Below are 22,644 nucleotides of genomic sequence, written 5' to 3'. Positions count from 1 at the left end.
GTGGTGCCTGTCCCATTCCAGATGCCAGCACCTCACAGCTTCCCAGAAGGATGGAGGTGCAGAAATCACAGGTGCATTTGCTTAATTACGCCCCTGAACTTAATTGCAGGTTCAGCCAGCCAGGTGGTCATTACTTTGATTGGTCTCATTAGTCAGATGCAGCCACAAGCAGCTGCATGCAACGCTCTGGGCAGGTTCAGAAAAGGCGCTTTGAAATCATCCGGTCAGGCCCTTTCAGAACGGGTCCTCAGATGCATAACGAGTTCTTAACAATGAGTATTATTAATGTCCTGGGCACTGAAGGAGCTGATGCGAGAGCTTGAGGAGAAAAGGGATGGTGGGAAACTCACGTGCGCTGCAGAAGGAGAACTGCCCAGCATTCCCGGAAGCGAGGGAGGGCCCGGGGGCTTCTGGTGTGGCCGCAGTAGGGCTGTCCTGGGAAGTCAGACAGGTGGGCCCACAGCTGCATCTGCACATAGGTCATGAAGAGCCATCCTTTCTTCTTCTCATCGTTAGTTGGAGTAGTCTCACTACATTTGGGTGCGGAAAAAAGGCCCTTGTGATGTCTGTAATGTTTACCTACCATTCAGCTTTGCTGACCTTGTTCCTCAGACTTTGTAAGTCATCAGGAAAGAGATTGCTACCAGCCTGTCAAGGCGGGGTGGAGGTTGAGGCACATTTTAAAGGAGACAGCTGAGGAAACAAGCAGGAGCTTATCCCAGGTCAGTGAGATTTGGGTACCTCCAGAAAGCTTCTGCAAGAGCGTGAGTGAGGATGTTCTTCAGGGCTCCATGCTGGTGGCCCTTGCTTCAGTCTTGTGTTGGCTGGTTATGCCAAACCTCCATCTCTTTTGGGTAATGGCAGCTTAATGTTTCCTATTTTAGTAGGACATGTCTTATACAGCTTCCTAGGAACCTTTGTGAGAGGTGATGGAGGTCCCTGTGCTGTAACCAACTCTATGGCGACTCTAGCAATCACTCCATGACTGAGTGGGGACTTGTTCTCCACTCTCTGACCCCAGGAGGATCAGGAGTGCTGTTGGCGTGGGGACAGTGGTACCTCTGCAGGGACTGATGGACTAGCAGACTCGGGCTAGGGACTGATGGTGCTCATACTGAGGGCTGTGAGGATGCTCTGGCTGACTGACTGGGAGGATGCTCTGGCTGGCTGACTGACTGACTGACTGACTGACTGGGAGGATGCTCTGACTGACTGGGAGGATGCTCTGGCTGGCTGACTGACTGACTGACTGGGAGGATGCTCTGACTGACTGGGAGGATGCTCTGGCTGGCTGACTGACTGACTGACTGACTGACTGACTGGGAGGATGCTCTGGCTGGCTGACTGACTGACTGACTGGGAGGATGCTCTGGCTGGCTGACTGACTGACTGACTGGGAGGATGCTCTGACTGACTGGGAGGATGCTCTGGCTGACTGGGAGGATGCTCTGGCTGACTGGGAGGATGCTCTGGCTGGCTGACTGACTGACTGACTGACTGACTGACTGACTGACTGACTGACTGGGAGGATGCTCTGACTGACTGGGAGGATGCTCTGGCTGACTGGGAGGATGCTCTGGCTGACTGGGAGGATGCTCTGGCTGGCTGACTGACTGACTGACTGACTGACTGACTGACTGACTGGGAGGATGCTCTGACTGACTGGGAGGATGCTCTGGCTGGCTGACTGACTGACTGACTGGGAGGATGCTCTGGCTGACTGGGAGGATGCTCTGGCTGGCTGACTGACTGACTGACTGACTGACTGACTGACTGACTGGAAGGATGCTCTGACTGACTGGGAGGATGCTCTGGCTGACTGGGAGGATGCTCTGGTTGGCTGTGAGGATACTCTGGCTGACTGACTGGCTGTGAGGACAATTACTGATGGAATGATAGGTTGACTGATTCCAGACAGGGAGTATGGTGCTCATACTGCGGGCAAGAGCGGTTGTAGCCATACTGTGACCTACTAACTGACTGCTCTGTATGGGTAGCGGTGTTCATGCTGTGACTGACATGTACACGGTGACTAATAGGTTGACAGATTAACTGAGCGGACTAGGTACTTATATTGATGTATGTGTGGAATCTATGGGATCCAAGCTGTGACAGCCAACTTACTGATTCTCTGTGAGGGTGATAGTGTACATGCTCACTCTGCCTGCCTGCCTGCCTGGCTGGCTAGCCGGCTCACTGGCTGGCTGATTTCTCTGTCAGGGTGGTAGTCCCTATGCTCTGACTGACTGACTGGTTCCCTGTGAGGTTGAGGGTGACGGTGTCCATGCTCTGACTGACTGGTTCCCTGTGAGGTTGAGGGTGACGGTGTCCATGCTGTGACTGACTGACTGGTTCCCTGTGAGGTTGAGGGTGAAGGTGTTCATGCTGTGACTGACTGACTGGTTCCCTGTGAGGTTGAGGGTGAAGGTGTCCATGCTGTCACTGACTGACTGGTTCCCTGTGAGGTTGAGGGTGAAGGTGTCCATGCTGTGACTGACTGACTGGTTCCCTGTGAGGTTGAGGGTGAAGGTGCCCATGCTCTGACTGACTGGCTGGTTCCCTGTGAGGTTGAGGGTGAAGGTGCCCATGCTCTGACTGACTGACTGGTTCCCTGTGAGGTTGAGGGTGAAGGTGCCCATGCTGTGACTGGCTGGTTCCCTGTGAGGTTGAGGGTGAAGGTGTCCATGCTCTGACTGACTGGCTGGTTCCCTGTGAGGTTGAGGGTGAAGGTGTCCATGCTGTGACTGACTGACTGGTTCCCTGTGAGGTTGAGGGTGAAGGTGTCCATGCTGTGACTGACTGGCTGGTTCCCTGTGAGGTTGAGGGTGAAGGTGTCCATGCTCTGACTGACTGGCTGGTTCCCTGTGAGGTTGAGGGTGAAGGTGTCCATGCTGTCACTGACTGACTGGTTCCCTGTGAGGTTGAGGGTGAAGGTGCCCATGCTCTGACTGACTGGTTCCCTGTGAGGTTGAGGGTGAAGGTGCCCATGCTCTGACTGACTGGTTCCCTGTGAGGTTGAGGGTGAAGGTGCCCATGCTCTGACTGACTGGCTGGTTCCCTGTGAGGTTGAGGGTGAAGGTCCCCATGCTGTGACTGACTGACTGGTTCCCTGTGAGGTTGAGGGTGAAGGTGTCCATGCTGTGACTGACTGACTGGTTCCCTGTGAGGTTGAGGGTGAAGGTGCCCATGCTGTGACTGACTGACTGGTTCTCTGTGAGGTTGAGGGTGAAGGTGTCCATGCTGTCACTGACTGACTGGTTCCCTGTGAGGTTGAGGGTGAAGGTGTCCATGCTGTCACTGACTGACTGGTTCCCTGTGAGGTTGAGGGTGAAGGTGCCCATGCTGTGACTGACTGACTGGTTCCCTGTGAGGTTGAGGGTGAAGGTGCCCATGCTCTGACTGACTGACTGGTTCCCTGTGAGGTTGAGGGTGAAGGTGTCCATGCTGTCACTGACTGACTGGTTCCCTGTGAGGTTGAGGGTGAAGGTGTCCATGCTGTGACTGACTGACTGGTTCCCTGTGAGGTTGAGGGTGAAGGTGCCCATGCTCTGACTGACTGACTGGTTCCCTGTGAGGTTGAGGGTGAAGGTGCCCATGCTGTGACTGACTGGCTGGTTCCCTGTGAGGTTGAGGGTGAAGGTGCCCATGCTGTGACTGACTGACTGGTTCCCTGTGAGGTTGAGGGTGAAGGTGCCCATGCTGTGACTGGCTGGTTCCCTGTGAGGTTGAGGGTGACGGTGTTCATGCTGTGACTGACTGGTTCCCTGTGAGGTTGAGGGTGAAGGTGCCCATGCTGTGACTGGCTGGTTCCCTGTGAGGTTGAGGGTGAAGGTGTCCATGCTGTGACTGACTGACTGGTTCCCTGTGAGGTTGAGGGTGACGGTGTTCATGCTGTGACTGACTGGTTCCCTGTGAGGTTGAGGGTGAAGGTGTCCATGCTCTGACTGACTGACTGGTTCCCTGTGAGGTTGAGGGTGAAGGTGCCCATGCTGTGACTGACTGACTGGTTCCCTGTGAGGTTGAGGGTGAAGGTCCCCATGCTCTGACTGACTGACTGGTTCCCTGTGAGGTTGAGGGTGAAGGTGCCCATGCTGTGACTGACTGACTGGTTCCCTGTGAGGTTGAGGGTGAAGGTGTCCATGCTGTGACTGACTGACTGGTTCCCTGTGAGGTTGAGGGTGAAGGTCCCCATGCTCTGACTGACTGACTGGTTCCCTGTGAGGTTGAGGGTGAAGGTGCCCATGCTGTGACTGACTGGCTGGTTCCCTGTGAGGTTGAGGGTGAAGGTGTCCATGCTCTGACTGACTGGCTGGTTCCCTGTGAGGTTGAGGGTGAAGGTGTCCATGCTGTGACTGACTGACTGGTTCCCTGTGAGGTTGACGGTGAAGGTGCCCATGCTCTGACTGACTGACTGGTTCCCTGTGAGGTTGAGGGTGAAGGTGCCCATGCTCTGACTGACTGACTGGTTCCCTGTGAGGTTGAGGGTGAAGGTGCCCATGCTCTGACTGACTGGCTGGTTCCCTGTGAGGTTGAGGGTGAAGGTGTCCATGCTGTGACTGACTGGCTGGTTCCCTGTGAGGTTGAGGGTGAAGGTGCCCATGCTCTGACTGGCTGGTTCCCTGTGAGGTTGAGGGTGAAGGTGCCCATGCTGTGACTGACTGGCTGGTTCCCTGTGAGGTTGAGGGTAAAGGTGCCCATGCTCTGACTGACTGGTTCCCTGTGAGGTTGAGGGTGAAGGTACCCATGCTGTGACTGACTGACTGGTTCCCTGTGAGGTTGAGGGTAAAGGTGCCCATGCTCTGACTGACTGGTTCCCTGTGAGGTTGAGGGTGAAGGTGCCCATGCTCTGACTGACTGGTTCCCTGTGAGGTTGAGGGTGAAGGTGCCCATGCTGTGACTGACTGGCTGGTTCCCTGTGAGGTTGAGGGTGAAGGTCCCCATGCTGTGACTGACTGGCTGGTTCCCTGTGAGGTTGAGGGTGAAGGTGCCCATGCTGTGACTGACTGGCTGGTTCCCTGTGAGGGTGAGGGTGAAGGTGTTCATGCTCTGACTGACTGGCTGGTTCCCTGTGAGGTTGAGGGTGAAGGTGCCCATGCTGTGACTGACTGGCTGGTTCCCTGTGAGGTTGAGGGTGAAGGTGCCCATTCTCTGACTGACTGGTTCCCTGTGAGGTTGAGGGTGAAGGTGCCCATGCTGTGACTGACTGGCTGGTTCCCTGTGAGGTTGAGGGTGAAGGTGCCCATGCTCTGACTGACTGGTTCCCTGTGAGGTTGAGGGTGAAGGTGCCCATGCTCTGACTGACTGGCTGGTTCCCTGTGAGGTTGAGGGTGAAGGTGCCCATGCTCTGACTGACTGACTGGTTCCCTGTGAGGTTGAGGGTGAAGGTGCCCATGCTCTGACTGACTGACTGGTTCCCTGTGAGGTTGAGGGTGAAGGTGCCCATGCTGTGACTGACTGACTGGTTCCCTGTGAGGTTGAGGGTGAAGGTACCCATGCTGTGACTGACTGGTTCCCTGTGAGGTTGAGGGTGAAGGTGCCCATGCTCTGACTGACTGACTGGTTCCCTGTGAGGTTGAGGGTGAAGGTGCCCATGCTGTGACTGACTGACTGGTTCCCTGTGAGGTTGAGGGTGAAGGTACCCATGCTGTGACTGACTGGTTCCCTGTGAGGTTGAGGGTGAAGGTGCCCATGCTGTGACTGACTGGCTGGTTCCCTGTGAGGTTGAGGGTGAAGGTGCCCATGCTCTGACTGACTGGCTGGTTCCCTGTGAGGGTGAGGGTGAAGGTGCCCATGCTGTGACTGACTGGCCTTCTGACTGACTCTCTTTGAGGACGATAGTACTCATGTTCAGACGGACGGACTAACGGATTGACAGAGTCTGGGGACAATGGTCCCCATGCTGTGGCTCAGGGTGGAGACAAACTGACTTACACTCTGATTTTGTTTCTACTCAGATGAGTTCTGGTTCTCCGACGGGTCCTTATCGGATAAGTCCAAGCGTGCAGATCCTGGCCTGATGCCACTACCAGACACAGCCACAGGGTTAGATTGGTCCCACCTTGTGGATGCTGCACGAGCGTTTGAAGGTAAAGATTCACCCACACCCAGGGCCCCTCTGTGTGCCCAGCAAGCATGCTCCTACAGGGCCTGTACTGCAGCTTAGGAGCACGTGTCTATGTATTGGATCATCTGGCAAATGCTGAATGCTTTGTCCATCTTTGACATGGATCTAAGGGGAAGACATGGATCTAAGGAGGCATCTAGAGGTGGTCATGTCATTTGGTGAAATAGTGCTAGGCAAGGGGTTTCAAACCCTAAATTCTACTCCAGGCACCAAGTGCCACCTGATCAGACAAGCCCCTTTTCCACTTTGGCTCCATTGCCCTGTGTAAAAAGCATGCGTGGTTGCCTAGCTCCTAAGGTGGCCTGGGAGAGCACCCTCATGAGGCTGAGCTGCTGTGTGGGTGGAACTGTTTGTAGCCTGCTCACTTGGTGCCAACACGGATGACTCTGGCAGGATGAGTTGCCCCTTGCAAATCCCTCTACCCATGTGGGTCTCAGCTTCTTCTAAGCTTGAAGGTCGGTGGATCAGTTAAGCCCATGGGTCAGTTAAGTGTGTAGGTCAGTGGGTTAGTTAAACCTGTGGATTGGTGGGCTGTGGAGGGTTGGTTAAACCTGTGGATTCGTGGGCTGCGGAGGGTCGGTTAAGCCTGTGGATTGGTGGGCTGCGGAGGGTCGGTTAAGTCTGGTGGTGGGTGGGCTGTGGGGAGTCAGTTGCGCTCTGAGAACACATTAGCCCACGAGAACATTTTGCATGCAGGCCGACACTGCGGCTTCCTTTCTGTCCGTGCCTTTCCCAGCAGATGAAGTGATATGGGATTGTTTGTTAGGGTTGCCTTGCCTTCTGTCCACTGTGAGGCGGCCAGGCCTTCCAGCCCTAACAGAGTATGCTGTCCCTGGGGCTCAGAGCCTCCCTTGGCCCCCACATCTCTCAGTTGCTTGTGGCTCTACCTCCCACCTGTGACATCGGCCACAGAAAACCAAGGTCTGCTGCTGTGACCAGACCTGCTAGAGAGGCCTCCTGTGCATTCGTGCCCCTTGGATGTATGTCTGCCTGGGGGGGGGGGGGGTATTACTGAGACTGGACAGCTGAGAGAGGACCCTCGTACACAGGGACCATGCCCTCACTACGTCCCTGTTAGTACATCACTCCCTCTGGAAACATCTAAATAATGTCCATGTACTTGTTTATGTCGCTGTTAGAAGCCGCTAAGGGTGGTGAGGTAAAATGTCTTACTGGATCAGACTTCAGCTCCCATATTGATATACCTAGCAGGTGGTGCATCTGAAAACGGGTTTTTAAAGTGGAATTTACCAGCCTGTTGGAGTGAACTGTTAGTGTAACTGTTTCCTCCGGGTTGGTGGTCCTAAATCGGCAGTCATAATGACAAGCAGGAGAACCTTAGCAGATTGAACCCAACAGCTTTCCCTCATAGAAGAGGGTACTCAGGGACCCCATAAAAGATGTTCGTCACCACGCCCTCTCATCCAGCTGAATGTGGCCTTTTGGATGATAGAGTGTATAAGGGGTGGAAGGGCGTGGGTGGATTCTTCAGTGATGCAGCTGCCTCTGGCTTGCACAGACGCCTCCATGAGTCACCCCAGAACTCACTGGCTCACCATGCTGCCTTGAATGTGGTCTTTTCTTTGGTTTGTCGGAACTGTCTACGTCTGAGAAGAATTGATGTTTCCATTTCCTCAGGAAAACTTACCAAGCAGACACCACAATTCTTACTTAGAAAATCCAAACAGGAATTCCTCCCTGGCAGTCACGTGGTCCATCGACTTACCTCGGTCATCCACCTTTTTAAAGGCCATGTTCATCTTCCCTGAGCTAAAGCTTAGGCTTTGTTGTGTTATTCAAGAGTAGCGCTGAGCACCAAATGCACACCCCCCCCATTACAGTTGTTTGAATGTGCTTAGATGTGATCAGTCTGAGAATGGGGGTGTTCCTGTGACCACAGACATCATCAGGAAGCTTGCCCAAGGCCACTCCATGAGTGCCCTCCAGAGAGAAACAGGCCCAGACATTGCTGACCGCAGGCAGGGAAAACAATTTATCAAGAACGCCAAAGCTGGAACTCGAGATTGGAACTCTGGAGATGTGAAATGTTCCTCTGAATTTACCGTCCTTTTTCTGTGAGTAAGAAGTGATGAAGAGAGTGTGGCCTGTTAAATAGAGAGCAGTCCTTAAAGACATACACAATGTTTTAGAAACATTTTACTGAACAAGTATGAAAACTAACTTAACTATACTTCCAGAGATTCCCGAAAACTGCGCATAGGGGCTAGGGAGACTGCCCCGTGGGTTAGAGCCCTTTCTTATAAGTGTAAGGACCTGAGTTCAAATCCCCAGCAGCCTCATCAAAAGCTGGATATTGACTGTGCATGCCTGTAACCCAGACTTGTGGGCGGGGCAGAGATGGGACTATCCAGAGCTTGCTGGCCAGCCAGTCTAGCCAAAATGGCAGGCTTCCAGTTCAGTGAAACTCTGTCCTGAGCCAACAAGGTGGAAGAGGATGAGAGAGGAAGACACCTGACGTCCTCCTCTGTTCGCAGTGTGCACGGGTGTGCACATTCGTGTGCAGTGGTGTGCACATTCGTGTGCAGTGGTGTGCACATCGTGTGCAGTGGTGTGCACATTCGTGTGCAGTGGTGTGCACATCGTGTGCAGTGGTGTGCACATTCGTGTGCAGTGGTGTGCACATTCGTGTGCAGTGGTGTGCACATTCGTGTGCAGTGGTGTGCACATTTGTGTGCAGACAGCACATACACACAGACAAATAGAATAAAAGAGATGAAATCTGTTTTAAAATACTACCACAGATAAAATATAATTGCTTGTGTAAATAGATCAATAGTTAGTTTTTCTAGCCGGGCGATGGTGGCGCACGCCTTTAATCCCAGCACTTGGGAGGCAGAGACAGGCGGATCTCTGTGAGTTCGAGACCAGCCTGGTCTACAGAGCTAGTTCCAGGACAGGCTCCAAAGCCACAGAGAAACCCTGTCTGTAAAAACCAAAAAAAAAAAAAATAGTTTTTCTTTGAATATTAATTAGCATTTATCAGATATGATCCCAAACCATAAAAATGCACGAGCAAGATGGGATTAATATGTGAGAGGCTACTGGAGCTGCAGCAGACTGTCGTCCCCTGGAGAAGACACAGGCCCTGTAAGACCCCCCCCCTCTGGCTGTGTCATGAGACCTTGTGGTGCTTTGGGGTCTTGCTGTCCCCAAAGAAGAATGCAGACTCTGGCCAGGCCACGCCACCAGCCTTGTGTGCTGGTTTCCAAGTCAGGCACGGGCCAGGCTGTCATCCCGGCTGTTGGAAGATGAGAGACAGAGAACCACAAGCTTGGTGCCCACCTGGGCAGCGGAACAAGATGCTGTCTCAGAAAGCGCAGGGCCCAGGATTCGACATCTAGTATCACAGAAAGCAGAACTTGGTTCCCTAGGATGCTCAGTGCACAGTTCCCAGTGTCCAGAAGTAGCTGAGAGACTAAAGGGAACCTGTCCCCAGACAACCTAGTGATGGCAGCTCACTCACAGTGCCTTAGCTGACTCCTGGTGAGGCCCTTGCTCAACACAGCACTCGGAGCCTACTTCTTACAGGTGGGAAACCGTGCACCTGACACTGTTCAGTGGCTTTGGCCTGGCTGCTCCCATGTCCTCTCCCTCCCCCACCCATCATTCCTCCACATTTTCTCATTACATATTCTCTGGGTGATACTAAAGAGAGATTAAAAGAAGTTATTGAGGAATGTCAACTACATATGAATAAATTTCATGGTGACATAATTGAGTATTTATTGCAAAAAAAAAAACCGGGGGTCAAGGACAAAAGCCAGAGTGTGGAGGTCATTGAAAAGCCACTAGAAAATATTCCAAAATATCCACTATCGCTCAAAACTACCAAGTTTGCAGTGAATTGTTCTTAGATTCAGAGAATAATGGTTCGCTTGTGAGGGGCTTTCCTGAAATCTAGAGGCCACTTTCTTGTGTGATAGAATTCTTTCTTTTTTTACATCTCTGAAAAGAGAGTCCCATTGAGACCGCCTTGGTCTGTAAGATTGCAGTGAGAAACGCACATGAAATTCTGTAGTAGACTGAGGTTATTCATTGTTACAGGCAAGAGTTTAACTAGTTTAATAAAAGAAAAGCTTTAATTATAGTAAGTTAGTAGGTAAAGTAATTAAGAGTGATTATTCTAATTTCCTAAAAGTATATCTAATAGAATTGGGACCTATTTCTAATAAAAGATAAGATTTGAGAAATCCTTCCCAAGTCTCATGAAGGATATATCCTCATTCCCAGATAGTCTGCATAATGCAGTTGGGAATATGTTGATGAGCAGGGCTTTCAAGTTGAGAAATTAAACAAGAGCTTCCTTAGTTCCTTTCTCATTACTGTAATAAAGTGTCCTGACCACGCAACTGAAGGGAGAAAGCACTTAATCTTGATCACAGTTCCAGAAAGAGAGAGACCGTCCATTGTGGCAGGGAAGGCAGGGCACAGCCACCCCAGCTTTGGGAACTGGCTGATCCCATCGTATCAACACTCAGGAAACAAAACAAGAAACTGGAAGTAGGGCCAGGCCCTAAAGCCCCAGGGCCCTCAGACACCTACTTCTCCCAGCAATGCTCTACCTCCTAAAGGCTCTACAACCTTTCCAAGCAGCGCCACCAGCTGGAGACCGGGTGTTAAAACGCATGAGCCTGTGGGGAACACACATGTAACCACAGCAGGAGCCCAGTGAAACCATAGCCTTTCCTTTCTGCACTGGCTTCCTTGACACATGTAGTGTGGGAGGGAATAAAAAGAATGATATCAGTGGTTTAAAATTGCAGCCATGCTTCTGTATCTAGAAGGTAGGATCAAATGGAAATTAGTAAAGATTCTAAAATTGCTGAGACAGAGGCTGGTGGATTTCTGCAAATTTGAGGCCAGCCTGATCTTTAAAAATGAGTTTCTAGATATCAGTGCTACACAGAGAAGTCCTGTTTTGGGGGAAAAAATTCTAAAATTAACTAGATAAACAATTTTTCAAAGTATTCCTGGTTTTTCTAGCTACTATTTCTACATAATAAGCCATCCCAAAATTTGTGCTACCACCATCCGTGGTCTGTTTCTTCAGTGCCTTGAGTTGGCTGAGGCTCAGCTTGGTGCTTCTTCTACTCCACAGGCTACCAGAGCCCATGCTTGGGGCTTGGCTGTGTCAATTTCATGCAGAGAACCCCACTCCTGTGTCTGTCAGGAATAGCCACACCCTGGCTGAACTCTGCACCCACTGGGGTCATTGCATATTTCCATGCATGATGGAATTCCTAGTGGAATAAAAGGAGGTTATTTTTATTTGATGTCTGATCTGTGAAGTCCCAGGCTATGATACCTACCATCATCTGTTGCAGAGCGAGTCTCAAGGACAGCCGGACACTAGGGTGGTGCTGTGGTCACGGCTGGTGTGTTCACATGGCAGAGGGAGGTCTGGTTGGCTCAGGTCCCACACAGTCTCTGTAACACCCTCGAAAGACACCATAAGCAAACCAGCAAGCTCCAACTGTGTGTTCTTTGGAAATTAAGCCATCGTTAGAATTACAATGAGAGAACAGAGCCCCTCTTAAGTAACTGTAGAGTCTTAATATAGACAAGGACAGGAGTGGATAGAATCCTCGCTGGTAAAAATGACAGTCCTTTCTGAATTAATTTGAGATAAGTGCAGTTTGAACTCCGCTATCTAAAGATATGCTAAGAACTTAATTGCACCCATTTAGAAAAATGATGAACAGTTTTCAACAAAAAACCTATTATAAATCAATAATAATTAAAATAGCATAATAATGACTCAAAAATAGAATAATTTCTTTTGAAAAAGTAAAGAACATAGGCATCAGAATGTATTTAACACCTAAGTGAGAAAGCAGTTTATATACTAGGAAAGTCAACTTTATAAAAAGTGAAAAATAATTCAATATTACCATTTGGAAGACTTAATTATGCAGTAATGAGAGAGCATGTGAGATACAGTGTGGCCAGATAAATGTGCTGGCTCCGTGGTTGGCTAGTGAAGTGTGTCCATGCGGCCGGCTGAAGACACACAGCAACTAAGTGTGCAAACCGTGTTCATGTAGATCCAAGCGATAATGAGCTGCGGGCACTCACCTGCTCAGTGTGAAAAACAATTCTGCTGCTCCAGGAAGCCACAAAGAGCACTAAAGCCAGTGTTGCTCTGCAGGTTTTAAAGCAGTCAGTCTTCTCATTCGAGCACAGAATCCATAACCACATCCCCTCCCCAGACCTGAAATCTCACAATCTCATTCCTCAGAACGAGCCAATAGCAAACTATTCCATATATAAAATAATACAGCACCATTAAGATCGGTTACAAGTAGATAGATAACCAGAGTGTAGCCCAAAAGCACACGTCAAAAGTGGAGAAGTCTCCTTAGTCTGGGACTGAGAGGGTGATCCAGGTGCCAATGTCAGCGCAGGGCCAGCAACTCCCCTGTGCTGTGACAGTCACATTTAAGACCTGATTGGGTCACATGCCAGGCTTTATTTTATTTTATTTTTTATTTATTTATTTATTTATTTGGATTTTCGAGACAGGGTTTCTCTGTAGCTTTTTTGGTTCCTGTCCTGGAACTAGCTCTTCTAGACCAGGCTGGCCTCGAACTCACAGAGATTCACCTGCCTCTGCCTCCCGAGTGCTGGGATTAAAGACGTGTGCCACTACCGCCTGGCGCCAGGCTTTATTTTAATATGTCCAGTTCTGTCTGGTGTGGATGCGGCAATGCCCTTTGCCTGTCAGAGTTCCTGAACAGAATTCCAGACTAACCTACTACAGCAAAACCCTTCCAGCTTGTCTTCTGCTACGTGAAGTAATGTTTTCTAGACCGCCCCAACTCGTTTCCTTAGTGAGTTTTTCACTTTCCAGCACTTCAAGAGCAATGTACGCTCTGTAAAAACTACATTTGGGATTTGCAGTGCGTCATGGCCCTGCCCCACGGTGCTGGGTGCTGCCAGTGCTGCCAGTGCTGCCGGCAGTGGGGACTGCAGGCAGAACATGGGCTGTGTGGCTGGGCTGGGCTCCCCTGCAGGTGGTGTTAATAGTGTGTTCACCTAAACCCAGGCTTAACAGGACGGGATCGTGTGAACGGGATCAGAGCCAAGTAGAAAATCTGGCTGTGGGTCAGACTGAGTCCAGGAAGGGAAGTGGGGTCTCTTTGAAAAGTTCTGCCGTTAACGGGCTGGGCTGGAAGATGGCTCAGTCAGAAAAGTGGTAGCCTTGCAGGCATGGGGACTTGAGTGTGACCTGCAGAGCCTGTGTGAAAAGCCAGGCATGGTCACTCACACTGGTAATCTCCATGCTGGGGAAGCTGATGCTCTCAGATCCCTGGGTCTCACTAGACTGAGAGCTTACCCAAATCAGTGCGTGTTCAAGGCCAACGAGCTAGCCTCCACATACGCATGTACCTGCACGTACGTGAGTGTCCACATACACAGATCCTGAAGTTAGCTGCTCTCATTCATCATCGAAATATCAGGAGTCGGCCAGTGTGGTTCTGAGTTTCCTGCTTACATGCTGAAGTGAACAGCAAGCATGCTTCAAAATTAACATGATGCTGGCAACCAGAGACTGGGTTCTATGTCCCTAACCTGAAGAGGCCTGTCCTCTAAGTGCTCAGTATTTACCATGGGCGGTGGCTGTCACCACGTCCCCAAGACTGAGCGTGAGTGAGACCTGTGTGCTCACATGCTTTTAATGTCAATGCTGGGCTGATATGGGAATTAGATAACCAAATGAACACACTGTGTGTGTGGGGGAGGGGGGTAGTCTGTGTGTGTATATATGTGTGTGTGTGTGTGTAGTATATATATATATATATATATATATATATATATATATATATATAAACTTTGAAGATGAAAAGTTTTTCATTTTAAATACTCAGCACCAAGCTGATAGAAGTTTTAAAGTCTTAGAGTTATTGCTGTCTGAGCCTGTATGTGCACACACAGAACACAGCTTGCTGGGTACTCCTGGTGGTCTTGTAAGTGGTGGGGAAGTAGAGAGACAAGCACTGCGAGGTCAGGTTTATATGGTAAATCAGCTTAAATCCCTTAAGCAGCGGATTGAGTGGTCTCAGGCCAAGGCTGCTGTGTCTTGAGCAGAGGCTAGTTCTAGGGCTCCTGCTTCCCATGACTCGGGCCAGCTCTTCAGTGCTGCCTCAGGAGACCCACAGAGGCCTGAACCAGGGTCTTTGCTGTGGAGCGTGCAGTGTGTTCTGTTTCCTTTCCTGTCATCTGAGTCGCCGTCCCACAACCCAGGAAGCACGGGTGGGTGTCCAGGCAGCCCTGGTTCCCCTCCCCAGCTGCAGAGTCCACGCAAGTCTTTTCCTCTGTAGTGTGACAGACAGATCAGAGAAGCCTTCTTTGTGGAAGAGGTCGCTTATCTCACCACCTGCCATCCACTGAGACTCTGGTACATTTTATGGCTCTGCTCATCTCTGCCTGTCGTGCTGGTGTGGTTTAAAGTCTGGGGTGATTTGCCGTCCGCTGTCTTGCTGTTTCAGCCCTAGACTCACTGAATGGCCTATGGATTAGCCTTCCTCTTGCATAGTGCTATGTCCTTTCAGATCTTTAGAATGACATCGGGTGCTGGGGAGATGGCTCAGTCTTTAATGCGCTGGCCTTGCAAGTGAGAAGACCTGAGTGGAAAGGCGGGGTACACCATGCACACCTATGGCCCCAGCACTGAGGAGGTGAAGCCATGAGCATCCTTGGGGTTTGGCTGACCTGCCAGCTTAGTAGAGTCTGCAAGTTCCCGGCCAAGGGAGAGACCTTGTCTTAAAAGTAAAAAAGAGAGGTAGACACACCTGTGAAACAATGCCCTAAGCTGATCTCTGACCTCAACATTCGAACACGCATGCACGTTACCCCCACCCCACATGAACATATATAATGACATTGAAATAAGTATCACCATACCTAAAGGGGAAAATTGGCTGTCTCCTCAAACATGCCTGATGTTCCCATTAGCCAAACCTGCTGAGCCTGTGGGAACAGGAGGGGCAAAGCAAACAGGCCGCCCCATAGTTCAGGCGCCAGGCCTGAGCTGTGCCTGCACACACCAGCCACTCTCCCAAGCTTGCCTTTTCTGTTTTTTAATTTGTGCCATGAGGTTCCAGGTCAGGTCATGTGATGGCAGAGTGTTTGTCATCAGAGAAGTAAGCTGAAGGGGCAGAGTGTCCCTGGAAAGTGTCAGGAAGGTGAGCCTTATCCGAAATTCATTCAGTGTCTCTAGGGAGAGTAGCATCTGCCTGCCCAGAGTCCCCAGCCTGCTCTTCCGGGACACACTGCCTGGGTGGCAAATCTGCACTGGCTTCTGTCACCCTGGCCAGAAGACCATGTGACTCCCTGGGGCTGCCTGGAGCGTGTGCTGTTCTGGTTCCTGTGTGGGATTTATAGATTAAGACAGAAATGGCTGAAGCAGAATGCAGTATTTTTATCCAGGTGTGAGACCTGACCCTCAGAGCCAAATATACTGAAAAACAAAGGCAGCTTGGCTAGGTTGTCTCAGGCTCCACATGGTAAAAATGAATCCATGGAATTCAAACAAAAACAAATGAACAAAATAGAATATCTTGATGTTGGAGTGCAAGCATGCATGTGCAGGTGTGTTTGCCTGTGTGGATGCCTGTGGAGGCCAGAGGTTGACATCAGGATTTCTTTGGTAGCTTCTCCTGTCCTCATCGCCCTTGGAGACAGGATCTCTCTCTGAACCTGGAGCTCACCATTCAGCTAGACTTCCTGGCCAGTGAGCCTCGAGGATCTGCCTACCTCTGCCCTCCCACACTGGGGCTCCAGACATACTCTCACCATGCTCAGTTTCTCCGTGTGTGTGTGAGGGGTCCAGACTCAGGTCCGCAGCTGTGCAACAAGCACTTTCCCAGCCCGGGTTTTTCTAGTTTTCGGTTGCTATTGTTTTTAAATGATAAGATGTCTATTTGGGGCCCTCACAGAAGAAGACTGTAGAATTCTACACAAGATCTTAACCAAAAGGCCATAGTTGGTGTGCACAGAATTCTGTAGCCACCCAGGCCTCTCACTCCCAGCCAGGGTTCCCCCTCATCCGTCCTCACTACCTCTGTACAGGGAGACCGTGTGTGGATGTGGGCAGTGGCCAAGCTGCCTTAGCCTGTTCAGTTCCAGGTTATTTCACCAAATGTCAGGCAGAAGTGGGTTGCGCAGTTTCCTGTTAGGGCTGAGCAGTTGCAGGGTCTTTGTCGTGCTGTGGGTTAGACTGGGCTTTACAGAAAAGGCAATTAAAGGACCTGTCTGCCCTTGGCAGGTGTTAGGTGGGGGCCATGCAGCTCAAGAACCCTGATGGGCTGGGTCACTCGGTGGGCTCAGCAGGACTTCTGAGAGGGCCCAGGGCACCGTGAATAAGTCGGCTGTGCCTTCAGCTCCATCTGGCTGCAGTGACGTTCCATCATGTGCTCCTGGCAGCCTCCGCATCGCTAGCCTTTTTAATTAACTGGTAGTGTGTGACCCTACATCAACCAAGCAGGCAGGTCACCTCATTAGGAGGCCTGCGCAGCAGCCAGCGGGAGACAGCTCCTCGCGCCTGGGTACTGCTCCTCCCCATTAATCAACCCTATGAGAAGCCTCCCATGCTCACTGGAGGACCTCAGTGCTCAGTCCCAGCTGCGCATGCGCGTGCACTCAGACTCTGGGGCAAGGCAGGCTCCCAGGGCAGCTCCCTGAATCTGTCCCCAGGTCCTGCAAAGACAGGACATTTCCTGCCTACCTCGAAGTATTGCTGGCCTGAGTTCTGGGTCAGAGTTTAGCTCCAAGAGGCTGGACTGCTCCTGTTTGCCGTTCTTTGCTGCCCAGCTTTCTGGAAACATTGAATGTCAAGCTCACGATGCCTTGTAAGAGGAGGCTCTGTCTCGGGTTGTGGGTGTTTCTGCTGGCCTCGCTGATCCCGCTGAGCTCCGTGCACCGTTTCTAATGAGAGGGCCCAGCCGGCGGCTCTCACCACCACTGTTCTCTTAGCTTTGCAGAGTGGATCGAGCAGGACAATCTGAAATGGTGGGATCTGTAACTGAACACGTATATGTCAGACGTTAACACCCTGATTCTAACTAGAACGCTTAAAACATGAAGCATGCTATCTCACCATGATGTGTGACACCACCTAACACTGGCACGGAGCCTTCTGGTTACTGTCTTCTTACACGTACACTAATAGGTGCACATCGACCCCCCACACACACAAATGCTAGCACACCATGCATGCTGTACCCACACAAGCCCATCCTTCAAGTGCCATAAAGGTCCCCGAGATTCTCAAGGTCAGAGAGATCTTCCTGTTCATGGGAGAATTCTAAATCTTATTTCAGGTCTTGACTCAGACGAAGAACTCGGGCTTCTCTGTCACCACGCCTCCTACCTAGGTGAATGACACTGGCTCTTGCTGTTTTGTAGCCTGTTCTATTTATTTCATGTGTCTGCACGCCTGCATGGTGGTCCACATACCGAATGGGGGTGGGGGAGGCACCAGGGACGTATGCCCTGGCTGTTCTGTCCCAGGAATGTTCTCGAGTTCACGGGAGCTTGCAGAAGGGTCCATCTCCATGGTTCTGTCCACCAGCCACATCAACCAGCTTGCTAAGCCATGCCCAGCCAGTACCTTTAGATGACTTAGGTGTGGAAGAAGATGGTAGCCCTGTCTGTGTATGGTCTGTTCCATACAGCCCACGGAGGACTGTCAGTCTCTGTATGGTCTGTTCCATACAGCCCGCGGAGGACTGTCAGTCTCTGTGTATGGTGTGTCCCATACAGCCCGCGGAGGACTGTCAGTCTCTGTATGGTCTGTTCCATACAGCCCGCGGAGGACTGTCAGTCTCTGTGTATGGTGTGTCCCATACAGCCCGCGGAGGACTGTCAGTCTCTGTATGGTCTGTTCCATACAGCCCACGGAGGACTGTCAGTCTCTCTCTGTGTATGGTCTGTTCCATACAGCCCGCGGAGGACTGTCAGTCTCTGTATGGTCTGTTCCATACAGCCCACGGAGGACTGTCAGTCTCTCTCTGTGTATGGTCTGTTCCATACAGCCCGCGGAGAACTGTCAGTCTCTGTATGGTCTGTTCCATACAGCCCGCGGAGGATTGTCAGTCTCTGTGTATGGTTTGTTCCATACAGCCCGCGGAGGACTGTCAGTCTCTCTGTATGGTCTGTTCCATACAGCCCGCGGAGGACTGTCAGTCTCTCTCTGTGTATGGTCTGTTCCATACAGCCCACGGAGGACTGTCAGTCTCTCTCTGTGTATGGTCTGTTCCATACAGCCCACGGAGGACTGTCAGTCTCTGTGTATGGTCTGTTCCATACAGCCCGCGGAGGACTGTCAGTCTCTGTATGGTGTGTCCCATACAGCCCGCGGAGGACTGTCAGTCTCTGTATGGTGTGTCCCATACAGCCCACGGAGGACTGTCAGTCTCTGTATGGTGTGTCCCATACAGCCCACGGAGGACTGTCAGTCTCTGTATGGTGTGTCCCATACAGCCCGCGGAGAACTGTCAGTCTCTTGCTTTTTCATCGCCAACAGCTTGCCTGAGTTTCTGTTTCTCCATTTTGTTTCAAACAGGGCATTGTGGTAAGGAGGGCCAGCAGATTCCATTCAGTAAATTGCTCTGTACAAAGGCATGGTGCCTGGTGGCTCTCACCAAACTGCTTTCTGTGTGTTCCTCATCTCCAGACCAGAGAGTGGCATCTTTCTGTACCCTGACCGACCTCCAGCATGGACAAGACCTGGAAGGGGCCCCAGAGCTGTCCCTGTGTGTGGATCCCACCAGCGGCAAGGAGTTCATGGATGCCTCTGGGTAAGTGGGCACCCACTGTCCCAGAACTCAAGGACCCCAGGCCAAGCAGGGGAGAGTCTTACAGTGGGCCTAACCTGGATTCCTGCCACGCTGGAAATGACGCCACTAGACCGTGTGACCATTGCACCGCTGGTGGCTGGCCTGTGCCCACAGCAGCCAGTCTCACTGGCAGAGAGGACCAGGTGGGACCTCGGTCAGCTACCTAAAAACTGCAAAAGCACCAGGCAGTGACCCCCTTGTTAGTCATTCTTGGACTGCTAGGCCACTCATGCTAGGATCCTCCTAGGGCACAGTTCATCCCAGACCCTGGTCCTTGGTCCAACCATCCACCTGCTAATGACATTTATGAGGACTGTACCTGCTATTTATGATGCATGAACCCCACTTCTGACTTACCTGTGAACTGAGTCACTGTTAACTTGGTATTGAGCCTGGTTCTGTTTTCTTGACAAAAGCAAGTTACAGAGGTCACATTCATGTTTGGCTCCTTGGACTTAGCTCTGGCCTACCTCTTCTCCAGTTAAATAACCCTGGTCTTTGTTTCCTTACCAGTCTTGGTGTCTTACAAATTCTCAGTCTGTAGCGGTAGCTCTGGGGACATTGTCCCAAATCATCAACTTATACATAATGTTTGTAGTGAGTGTACCAACACAAACACAAGCAATATCCTAGCCTTGAGTTTCTTAAGTCCTCTTCATTATACCATTTCCCAGGGAGCGATCGCCCTCCACACTGACTGGGAAAGTCAACCAGCTCGAACTGATTCTCCGACAGCTGCAGACCGACCTTCGCAAGGTATGGCGGCCCCTGTCTAAAGACCCTCACCAGACCTGGACTCTAGAAGGAGATTCCCTGGGTCTGTGCTCACCTGCTCACAGGCAGCTGGTGTGGTTTTTTTCCTGAGGGTGCAGGGAGTCCTGTGAACTTGCCTGAGGGTGACTGGGCCTTCTGCACGGTGAGGTCCCCATGTGAAGTAAGACGCAACAAGCCAGAATCTTTGATTCTGTGAGTTGTTGACTGCAATAGCCAGATGTGAGCCAGTCCAAAGGGGAGTCAGTTGCTCCCCCAAAACGATATCTCCAAGAGTTCAGTCAGCTCACCCACCTCGGAACAGCTGTGTGCACATGCTCCTGTGCCAATGTCTCCTCAGAGGAACAAGATTCTTTACGCAGGAATTCCTGCTGGTCCCCACTGCTGTGTCCTTACTGTGCTAGGTGTCCTTTGCTGCCCATAATTGCGGAGTGGGGTGTGTATCGCAGAGAATGTCCCAGGAGGCTCTGGGTGGAGCTTCAGTTTGACTTTGAGAGAAGAGGGATTATAGCTGGTGTGAGTGTTAGTAGGACCGGACCGAGCAGAAAGGAAGGAATTACACAACAGCCAAGAGTGCTGGGAGGGAGTGGCCTGGGGTGGGCACAGGGACAGCTTCCTCAGTGTGTCAATCAGGTGTGTCTGTGTGTGCATGCACGTCCACATGTTGACACACTTTCTGATGGCCTCTGTCTTCCGTCACCAGAGAAGAGGCTAAGGTCAAGTGTAGAGGGAAGAGTTCAGCTGATCTGCCAACAAGGCTTTGCTTTTCCACCTCAGCACTAGAGACCTGTGTTCCTCATGGCTGTTGTTAGTAGCACCATCCTGTTGTGGAAATCCCACTATTATGTGCTTGTGAGTGGCAGACTGAAGGCCGACATGGAAATATGGCAGCATCAGAAGGCTAAGGACAGAATGAGAGGCCCTGAGTGATTGTTCTAGATTTAGCTTCCATGGCTGCCACTTTGGCGCCAGTTTTAGGTGGAGAGGAAGGCAACTGGAGAAGAGCTGCAGACCTGGAGGGGTTCACACCAACTGCTTCAGTCTGTCTCTTCCAGTGGGTGAGGGCAGTGTAGCTTCTGATTGACAGTCGTCCTACATAGCAGCTCCGTCCTGTCCCTGTGTGAGTGGCAAAGCCCAGGCAGGAGAGTCCCTGGGATTAAGTCGGAATGGGACCCTCATGTCCTCTCAGTGGGAGGGGCCTACCAGTGCTCTGTAACACGATTTCTGGTCCCCACAGGAGAAGCAGGACAAGGCAGTGCTGCAGGCTGAGGTCCAGCACCTGAGGCAAGACAACATGCGGCTGCAGGAAGAGTCGCAGACTGCCACAGCCCAGCTGCGCAAGTTCACCGAGTGGTTCTTCAGTACCATCGACAAGAAGGCCTGACCAGCCAGCTGCTCTCACGGGGACCCTGGGCTGGCCCGCCCGCCTGCAGTCCCTTCCAAGTTGCCAACGCAGCTTTCCGTGCGCTTTCCACCACCTGTAGGTAGATTCTCACTGCTCGTTCTGTGTCTCGCGACTCACCCTAGCAGGACAGGTCAGGGGACCTGGACTCCTCCTGGGTAGCTGCAGCAGAAGATGAATGTAACCCCTGGTGAACGCAGAAGTAGCCGGCAGCTGAAAGGCTCCCGGACAGTGCTCGGGCCTCAGCTTCCCTGGGGGAGAGAACTGGGTGTCACTAACTGAAGTAGGTGACCTACAGAGATGCTAAGCCAGTGTACTATAGCAGGGCTGTAGGATTGTAAAAATAAATACGGAGGCAGATAACCAGACGTGGACTTTAATGTTAAAGGTGCTCTATTTTTTTGGATGTACAGTAGTTTTCTCCCCCAGCCACATTACCATAGCAATAAGAAGGGTGCAGGAAGCAGCGGCAGAGCTCTGGCAGCGAGAAGCCCTGAAGTCTAGCACTAGCTCAAACGCTCTTACCGTAGAGACATATTTATTGCAGGAACAAACGGTGCCTGAATATTAACAGTGTTCTGATTTTTTTAAAGAGATGCTTATGTCTTGTAAGTGGCTGCACCTGTCGGTGGTCAGTGCTTAGTTTGCTCCCATAGTTGCTCTGCTGAGGACAGTCGTCTCCCCCCCACTAGCGGTCCCCACGCTGAGTGCCCGCGGAGTCCTGCGGACAGCCCCAGATTTGTTGATCTTTGTACAGAAACTCCGATAAAGCGTCTTGTATTTAACACTCTTATTTAAGCTTATTTAACCCTAACCTGTTAATTTTATATGATTTGGTTTCACCTGCACTGTAAGGAGGGCGGCAGGCAGGCGGGCGGTGACTGAGCTCACCCGGAACGGGCTGAAGCAGGCGGGCAGTGCTGCTGGCTAACACGTTGTTTGTATTGCTTTTCCATTTTTAACTGTTATATTTGAGATGAACATACATTTTGCTTTTTTAATAAATGTTCAAAAGAAGTCAACATAAGAAACAGTGTTATCTGGTGTGTGTAGACTGTGATGTGTCCATCATTTCTGTGAGTTTATTTCAGGTCGTTTCGGGTCCTGATCTGTATTCGGAACTGTTTAGCTGCCTCTTAGCCTCTCACTGGTTAAGAATGCTAAGGATTCATTACTACACTCCACGTATACTATTCTCTAAGCTTCTAGTCTCCTTGATCCTAGGAGTATCCTTGGGAGGGTCTGGGTGACCCTAGGAGTATCCTTGGGTTGGGAGGGTCTGGGTGAACTTAACCATATCCTTGGGAGGGTCGGGGGGGTTCCCATTTTATAACCAGATAAACTGTGACCTGGGGTGAGTAACTTACTCAAGCTTCCTTTAGGGGTGGAAAGCCATTTAGTTGGCTGGTTTTAGAAAAGCCAGGGCTCACTGTATAGCCCAGGTTCACTAATAACTCATCCTCCTGCCTCATCCTCCTGCGACCTGG

The 22,644-nt window shown here is 51.1% G+C and overlaps 1 protein-coding gene across 3 annotated transcripts in view; it reads left to right on the top strand.

Moving 5' to 3' along the window:
• Sipa1l2 (signal induced proliferation associated 1 like 2) overlaps positions 1-22,191 on the top strand; it is an 89,293-nt gene extending 67,102 nt beyond the window's left edge. The window contains exons 17-21 of one of the 3 annotated variants that reach the window (XM_075977690.1): positions 5,955-6,086; positions 17,467-17,520; positions 18,822-18,945; positions 19,659-19,740; positions 20,993-22,191. In XM_075977690.1, coding sequence (XP_075833805.1) covers positions 5,955-6,086; positions 17,467-17,520; positions 18,822-18,945; positions 19,659-19,740; positions 20,993-21,139 — 539 coding nt within the window. In that variant the 3' untranslated portion in view covers positions 21,140-22,191. Of the gene's footprint in view, positions 1-5,954; positions 6,087-17,466; positions 17,521-18,821; positions 18,950-19,658; positions 19,743-20,992 lie in introns of those variants that run through there. The other 2 variants (XM_075977691.1, XM_075977692.1) reach the window with 2 other exon arrangements.
• The last annotated feature ends 453 nt before the right edge of the window (positions 22,192-22,644 follow it).

Source organism: Microtus pennsylvanicus, chromosome 6, assembly GCF_037038515.1.
Source record: "Microtus pennsylvanicus isolate mMicPen1 chromosome 6, mMicPen1.hap1, whole genome shotgun sequence".
Classification (NCBI taxonomy): Eukaryota; Metazoa; Chordata; class Mammalia; order Rodentia; family Cricetidae; genus Microtus; species Microtus pennsylvanicus.
Note: the sequence above shows the minus strand (reverse complement) of the source record. Positions and strands in the feature narration are given on the sequence as shown.